We start from the raw sequence: 9,244 nt of genomic DNA on the forward strand, positions 1-9,244 counted from the left end.
CGCAATCTATAATTTTTTTAGACAACTATTCTTAAAAACTTGTAAAATACAAGTAAGATAGGTGACCGTATATATATGTTTAGTTATAATACAAATAACTTCATGGTAAATTACATTCAATTAAAAACTGAATTATCTAAAACGGAAAACAACATGAATGTAGAAATAAATAGAGTACTGTCAAATAATAAATATTCTTTCTCATCTATTACCTACTGTTCGCTAAAAGACCAGAGTAAATATGCTACAATTTTACCGTATGTATTAAAGACTCTTTATTTTTAAATATAGATAATAAAATATTGTTTTCCTTCCTTATAGAAGCCATCTACATTTATTATACGGTACGATTTTGTAACTTAACATAATTATGTTATTGTGATGAAGTTGTGGTAACAGGTATTAACGAAAGCATGATTTTTCACGATTAGTTTTAAATCGTCTAAATTTTAAAGCAAATGTTTTTTGTGTGGCCGAACTAGCCTCCTGTCTACAGTTATCAACAAAGTTAAATACGCTCTTTATTTTTTTCGCTAAAACCGGGTTACTATACACAGATTTTAAATTGTTACCATAAAAGAACTGAAATTATGGTAAAAAAATTGAAAATATTTTCGTCATTATTTAGCTTCAATTATATTAAAGTAATAGGGTGATAAATAGAGATAATGGTGTAATAAAGAGCGTTATTATTTTATTAAAACAAGTAACATAATTATTTTACTTAATCTTTCATGTTCGTGTTACGTTAGCTCTAAAGCTACCGGCAATTAATTTCAAATAGTAATAGTCTTAATATATAAGGACATGATTTTTATAAAAACCCAGCTAAAAACAAAACACAAGTCATTCAATACTATATATTTGTAATGTGAGTAATTTAACACATAACTCTATTTTTATGTTTAAATTGGAGTTATACTCTCGTTGACATTAGAGTAATATTAATGAGATTCTGCTTTATGTTCATAACTGCTATTTTATAATCGTGTAAATAAAAAAATAAAAATTACCGGAATTATGTAAAATGGAATATTTTCTGATCTGTCAACACTAGACATTGAATGTCAAATTTTGTCAACCCAAGCTGCGTTTCTTTTATTGCCGATTAATTTTATTGCACTAAAATAATTGTTTAAAAACAAGTTGAAAATGGCTGAGAAGCCGCCTGAAGAAGGATACATATCAGTTGTCGACGACGACCCGGAAATATTTGAACTACTTAAATGGGATTCGTCACAAACACACAAGCAACATGAACCACGGAGTTTGGAAAAAGCAAAAACTCCAGAGAAAAAGATACCGAAAGGGAAAGAGGATGTTGATCCGTTTGAATTGAGTGAGCCCGCGTTTATAGAGACTTACCGGCTGACCAAAGACTTGGCTCGCGGCCTCTGCGAGGAGTTGACTCCTGTCATGCCGGACTCCACGAAATCCATTGAGTTCTCCGTCGAATGCAAGGTATGTAAAAACGATATTGGAAAATATCGTTTTTTTTTAAATATATACGATGTGTATATTTTAAAGAACGTGTTTCTATAAAGATATATGAATATAGCGGACTTAATTGCGTATATAACAAAAAAAAAATAATGCTTTATGATCTAGTAAAATAAATATACTGATTAAATGTTAATTATTTGTAATATTTTAGCTGTTTTTTTCTTTAATTATAATTGATTAAAATTGATCGCAATATCTATACCAACATCTATTGTCTAACACAACTAATATACTTTCCTATATATATTTCACTGTACAGTTCATATAGCATTCACTTTTTAAAGCAAGTATAATGAACAGATAGCAGGCATCAATTATTGTAAAGATATTCATATTTACATCTATTTTAATTCAATTTTATTTTATTAAATATATCCTTAGATTGTTACTAATTGATTAAAAAAAAATTTAAGTTCTGCATTGTTATTCTTATGTATTTTCTGATACTCAACACCATGCAGCAAATACTGTGTAGTAACAGATAAAATATTTTTCGAGTTGTGTTAACAAATGTCCTTACTTAATATCTCATGTTTAGATGTTACAAGTGTTTTAATTTTAATCAAAGTATGTACAGCATCATAGAGTACCTTTTGGCATAGGCCTCTTTTAACAATTTTCACAAAGGTAAGCCTTCAAGAGTCTGTAGGTGATTTAACAGAGCTCTGTGATGACATGACAATAGGGATTCATATTTTATTTTATTAGGAGGACCGCAAAGTAATGTTGCTTTAATTAAATTCCCACGGCTACATAACTAATAAGTTTTTATTTCTAATAAACAATATATTCACCTTCGTTATCAACAACCTTTTGCCATCTAGTATTAAAATTTTCAATGCTAGAGCAGTAAAAATCAATTGATTTTCTGTAAAATATTTCAACAGAAATGACATTACTTTCTGGTTTTCTTCATATATGCAGAGTCCATTAAAATTTATCTGCTTCTGATATTGAAGAACTTAAATGTTAGCTTGAGTTTATTAATTTGTTAGATTTTTCGCCAAAACAAATGCGGAGGATAAATGTTTACTTATATTTATTTATACCACTACCAATACTACTCAATTTGTATGGTGGATATGTTCCAAAAAAACACTACACAAATGGATTTAAAGGACAAATGATTTAAAGTGAATTAAGATTTTCTGTAGTAAATCTCTCTAGCAATGAAAATTAGAACTAATTAAGTAGTGAAGCAACTTAGAAAAAACGAGATATTGGTATATTTAAAAAAGTAAAGGGAATATATTATTTTTTGTCGAGTTTTTGACATATGGTAGAATGGTAGAAATTATAGCTGCAGTGGCTCCAGCAGATTCAGCTAAAATTTGAAAGTCACATACGAAAAAAAGGAACCTCAGGTCTAGGATAATAGTCGGTGACTCACTCAATGAGGATATGATGGTCAGCATATCAATATATACCAGTTATTTGTGATGTTATGCCAAGAAAAAAAAACTGTTTAATGTTACACTAGGTTATGGCAGCGCTATCATTCTATGCGACAGGGAAGTATCAGAAGTCGGTGGGTGGCAAGACGGATCCGAGCATCACACAGTATTTTGTCTCCACCGCTGTCATGCAGGTCACCGAAGCTATGAATCATCCCGCCATTGTGAAGAAGTACATACACTTTCCACATTTGAGGAATGAGAGAGATATTATTAAAGCCAGGTAATTGTTTAAAACTTTTTTGAGAATACCTATACTTACCTTGCCTGTCAGTGTACTATAACCAGATGTATATGAAAATAAATGATCTAGGCCAGTGGTTCCCAACCTATTTTGTAAAATATACCACCTTAAAATTCTTATGATCCCCTATTTAACATATCTCATTTTTGTAACAAAGCAAAATGATTAAAACTCATATTTAGTCCAATTGAATTTGCTTGTGTGAGGGAAGTGGGTAGCACGTTTTTTTTCTCCTTCTCTGGTTGTTGTGTGGGAACAAAGATCCTAGTTTTCTTTTATTATTTTTCACATTTAATTTTTTATTACCATACTCTTCTTCCATGCATCACATTATCTATCTTTCCGTTCTTTCACTCTATAATTCTATCTACCTTTCTCATCTATTCTATCCCATTCATCCATCCTCATCATTGCAGTTTGGTCTTTTTTATTACAGTTTATCACAGTTTTAATACATCAATTTTTTTTCTTTTCATTTTTATTTACATTATTTGTTTTCCTGTTTACACCTTGTTTCTATTTATGATATTTTTGACACAACCCTGCAATGGGTACCACGTTGGGAAATACTAGTCTAGGCATTTGTCTTGCCTTGTCTTGTCTTGTCTTGGCTCAGCAGGATGGTTTCTGCAACTAAGCGGCAATGCGCTTTTTCGCGTCGTGGTTGGTCTTAATCGAACCAAGCAAATTCCCCAAGAAATCCCTGCAGACGCTTGATCTGGGCATTTATTATTGTATAACATTCTGTTATAAATAAATAATAATAACCAACTTGTTTATATTTTATATCTAGATTTCGGAACTAGATTTATTGTTGTATATCCAATTATTATTTAGATTTGGAACATGCTATGTTTACCAGTCATTTAAATTGTAACTAATCCACAGTTTCATTTTATTATTTTATATTTAAACAAAGTGAATAGTTATAGGTGTAAACACTTCAAGGAGTTGAATATAATTTATCAGCAAAAAGCTCTATAGCTTTTACACCAATTTCCTCATTTATCATCTTTTACCATCACTTTCATCATCTTATATAAAGTAATCGGGAAAATATGTTCCAATAAGTTATTTTATATATGGTAACAAGACATTGCCTGAAAGAACAGATAATAAATAAAAATTAATTTTAATATACAGTAATTAAAATTTTGATACTATTTCCTATTAAATCATTATATTATTTATTATTTCTGAATTCATAAAATTTTTAATATGGTGTAGCATATATTAATTTGCAGCAACTGAGATATAGTAGCCGTCGATAAATATTACACATTGATCTTTAGACAAAGACAACCGGCTAATTTCGGTTTCATAGAGCACTATCTTTGTCCCACACTAGCTATGTACCTTTTTGTCAGTCGTTGTATTTCGTGCGACAGAGATAACGCTCTACGAAGCCGAAATTAACCGATTGTCTCTTTCCAATGGCCGATGTGCAATATTAATCGTCGGGTACTATATATATCATCTCTTTAAAGCATATTTACATCAATAACTAATCAATCTGTATGTGAATTTGAACTTTATACGAGTAAAAATATAATGCGTTTTTTAAAATTTCAGTTTCTATATGAAGTATGGTATGCCTAACGTGGTGGGGTGTATTGACTGCACCCACGTGCCAATAGCTCGCCCCGACGACGATCAGAAGCGGCACTTTAACAAATCTTACCACTCCAAGAAAGTGCAAATTGTAAGTAAATGTTTTAGAAAATACTCTAGTTTAATAAACCACTTTTCATGACAGCTGGGAGACTGCAAGGTAAAAACCAGAGTTCCCCAAACTTTTTTTGTGTCATAGACCCCCTTCTTACCTGATATTGATTTCCTGTAAATTTCTCTTTTCTGTAAGTTTTTACAAGTTTAAAGTGTATTGCGACCACAAAGCAAATACCAACATCCTACAACTTACACAATTTTATAAACAATTATAATTTTTTTTTACTTCATAGGTACTTTTATAAATAATGTAAATGTTTTGATATTATAAGACAGTATGATGTAAGTAAATAGATACTATCAGTGTATGTGTTGAGATCCACTATTGTGGACCCCCATTTTCATTTTATGGACCACCACTTCACTGTCTCTCTCATTCTTATCAATTTCTTTAATTTTTTTCCTCCTTTGTTCTTCACATCCACCTAGTGGGGGTCACTCGAGAACCTTTTGGCTCCAACGGGTTAATAAACTAATCCCGTGACAATAAATGTTCATATTAAACAGAGGCTTACCAGATATTCCTCCATGCAACCCGTAAGTCATCTCACAAGGGTTTGAAGTACTCAGCAATGTACAGAGCTATGTATCTTAGAAATCCAAGGTTGCTATCAAATATAATCAGCAATATATGTTTATTGTTTAGATTTCCCCGGAAATCTGGAATAAGACTTGAAAATTAAGACAGCTAGGTTTTAGCTCATAGGAATCTGGAAAAACTCTTTGGTTGTTCATGCAGACATGAATCTAGGATTTCCACATAAGAGAAAATAAAAGTTATCTCTATATATTGTGGTTTTCATAATTATATATATATTGCATACTAAAATAAAAAATGATTTTGTAATCATATCTTTCAACAGATCTGTGATAGTGATTTAAACATAATAAGTGTAGAAGCGAAACCTGGTGGATCTTTCTCCCACGACGCCATATTGAATCAGCACGCCGTCAGGATCGACCTGCAGAGCCTTAACCATTCAGGCGAGCAGTGCTGGCTTATCGGTAAATAAATTTTTTTATATTTTATCAAGTTTTGCAAATTTGCTGTTACTTATATATTTTTATATATTTTTGACTAGTTTAGACTAGCTTCCATTTATTTTATTAAAAATTTTAAATAAATTTACAGCCAGTCCGCATTATTCACAAAAGACATACCTAATGACACCAGTTCCGAAGATCACAAAGAAGTCGCCGGTTTCACCTGACAAATATTACACAAATATCCACAGTCAAACACACCAAGCTGTTACGGAGACAATAAAACAACTTAAATCAAGATGGAAATGCCTACAAGCGACTTGCAATAAACAGTTTGACCCGCAGACAGTGACAATGTTGATTGTAGCATGTTGCGTTCTCCACAACATTTGTAACCGAAGAGGTTTACCCGTAGTACCTATGACACAAACCGAGGAACGACTCGAAGCAATGAAACAGAAAGTTGCAAACGCTCCGATATCACGGAAACAAGTCGAAGATCCAAACGGTGTACAAGCAAGAGCAATATTAGTAGACAGGCTGTGGAATGAGCGAAGAATTAACCCAGAGTCATGTTCAAATGGACCAAAGAAGCGACAGAAGAAGGATAAAGTTGTGGAAACCCATCCACCCCCCATGCCGCATCATCATATGATGCAGCCACAAATGCACCATGAGGACCCTAGTAAAAGACCAAGAATTGTTATGAATAATCCAACATACAGTTTAGGAATGGCGCCTGGTTGGGGACATTACCCTCAACATTAAAATGAAGAAAATAATGTTCCGCAAGTATATAATTGAACGCATGAATTCAAGTGTATATCTAACGCACAACTAATGATATTAAGTCTGAATGCCTTTTTATTGTTTCAACCATCTGCTCGTATATATGAATTTTCTAATTCGAGTAACAAAAGTATTGTTGAACTATGTGTTATGTGAACATTTTAAATGTTATGTTCAGTTTCATCATCATTTTATGAGACAGCCTCTGGATATAGGCCTCCTTCCTCATGAACCGCGGCCAGTAGTGTGATGACCTTGAATATTGGACTGCAGTGAGTAATGAAGAATGCAGTAATCACTTTATAAGTGGTAGCAGTAGTGACATTATGGATTCGAAATTACGAATCATGGTAGCGATGAATAAAGAAGTCAAAAACCTCAGATGAAACTACTTTTGATGATATTTTTGTTCATCAATAACTACACGTTGTATTCTGCAGTTTTAGAATATATAAAGAAATTCTTCAGCACACAAATGGTGATTGTTGTCTGACTGTCTTGTAGGTTAACATCCTAACCTGTCTTGCCGGTCTGTGGTCATATATATCAATAGTTTATTAACAAAATTTTTCCATAAAAAGACTGACATATAACTTGAGCAATATACAATCATATGAAATGATCTAATACTATTCTATGCAATGAATTTAAAATTATCTTATCAAACAATATGAAATATTTTTAACCTATGACACATACTGCAAATGAATTGCAATTTTTTATATTTCGTAATAAAGTGGAAATGAGACGAGTACATTTTAGAAATGAATGCTATACATAGTAATAGTGTAACCGAAACCGCTGTACCGCGCCTTAGGTGTCCGAGCACCGGGACGTGAAAGGGGAAAGTATTCACCGCTCCGTTTCGTCTGTGCGCTGCAAGCGTCGCGACGAAATGAAGCGAGTAATACCCCTCACCTGTCTCGTCGCAGGCATACTATGCGCGGTACAGATGTTTCGGTAGCACTATAAGGATATTTTTAAAAGTGATCACAATAATACATGACGGATTTAGTGAAGGATTTTTCATACTCCAAGACGAGTTTGATATCTTTGAAGTTTTAAGTGAACACGTTCCGTGCCGTGGCAATTTTTGAAGATTTTCCATTCAGGCTGCGTGGGGCGCTTATGACCCGCATTTTAAAAATTAAAAAAGAGTCATTTAAGACGATCGCTTTACACTTTTAATACTGCAAAGCTATAATTAGCGGGAAAAAGTAATAAATTTTAATATGCATTACGTACGTGCATGCGTGATGTGAAGTTATCTATATTCGACCCTACAATTCATTTGTTTAAGAATCTTTTGTTTTTCAACTGCAAATGGTTTGAACGGAAAGTGCAACGGGGGTCGTATACGCCCCACATGGCGTGGAATGTGTAAAGAGGTTTCATTATACAAGTCTTGTTATTGGTTTCTAAAGGAAGGTATTTTAATATGATGAGGTGGAATTGTAAAATCTTAGGTAAAAATATTATTACAGACAAATGATAAATACAAGAAATAAAAATAAATTTCGTCTTATAGTACCGGGCGATAAATATTGCACATCGAACTTTGGAAAGAGACAATCGGCTAATTTTGGCTTCGTAGAGTTCTGTCGCACAAAATACGTCTGACAAAACATGACATAGGTAGTGTGGGACAGAGATAGTGCTCTACGAAGCCGAAATTAGCAGATTGTCTCTTTCCAAAGGTCGATGTGCAATATTTATCGTTGGGTATTGTATGTGCAAACATTGTTTCGTTTTAAAAATGATTATTGTTTATAACAAACACGTCGTATTCATATATATATATATATATATATATATGTATTGAAATAATTGTAGTATTTGGTACACATTTTATTGTCATTTTTTAAACCAAGTTTTAATGTACGTCCAATGTATCTAAAAATGATAAATAAGGCATTCTATGACAATAGAGTTACTATTTTTTTTCTATCGCCTATTGAAGTATTATATGTAGGTTTAAGATGTATTTATAGTTAGATATATAATGTAATAATTAAGTTTTTATACCGACACTTGATGATTTTGTAATGGTAACATATATTATTTTTATCAAAATTGTAAAAATAAATGTATAAATTGCATTGAATTTATTTGAAAATATTCTTTTCACAGTTATGGTTTTATCGGAAATCAATAATAAATTTTATTCGAAGTAAGTTTGTGAGGGTAATTCACATTTTACATAAGTGTAGGTAGTCATGTTTTTTAATTCTATACACAGTTTTTTGGTTTCTTTTTAAATGGTTTGGAATATCCAATCGAAGCTTCTATTTTAATTCTATAATTCGTCGTTGAGAAACACTGTATTCAATGTTGCTAGTCGATTTGGTTTTTGATTCTCTTCTAGCTTGTTCCTACGCTTCTTTGTTCTATACTTTCCTTGATTCCTTCTGCTTCTTTAATTTGCCGCTATATCTATACATTTTGCATAGTACAACTTGTGGGTGAGTGAACCCGCACAGGTCTGCGTGTAGGTGCTGTGCGAGCGAGACAGCAGTAGGTATTAATGTTTGACGTATTATTG

The 9,244-nt window shown here is 32.3% G+C and overlaps 1 protein-coding gene across 1 annotated transcript; it reads left to right on the forward strand.

Annotated features, from left to right (window-relative positions):
• The first annotated feature begins 1,097 nt into the window (after nucleotides 1–1,097).
• On the forward strand, nucleotides 1,098–6,956 carry LOC137923257 (putative nuclease HARBI1). Its single transcript, XM_068766452.1, has 5 exons — nucleotides 1,098–1,461; nucleotides 2,984–3,180; nucleotides 4,774–4,903; nucleotides 5,793–5,934; nucleotides 6,062–6,956. The coding sequence occupies exons 1-5, from the start codon at nucleotides 1,153–1,155 to the stop codon at nucleotides 6,679–6,681; spliced, it is 1,398 nt and encodes a 465-aa protein (XP_068622553.1). The 5' UTR covers nucleotides 1,098–1,152; the 3' UTR covers nucleotides 6,682–6,956.
• The last annotated feature ends 2,288 nt before the right edge of the window (nucleotides 6,957–9,244 follow it).

The sequence above is a fragment of the Battus philenor genome, unplaced genomic scaffold (genome assembly GCF_028537555.1).
Source record: "Battus philenor isolate CCGP_79_NKW_IND1 unplaced genomic scaffold, ilBatPhil1.0.hap1 SCAF_21, whole genome shotgun sequence".
Classification (NCBI taxonomy): Eukaryota; Metazoa; Arthropoda; class Insecta; order Lepidoptera; family Papilionidae; genus Battus; species Battus philenor.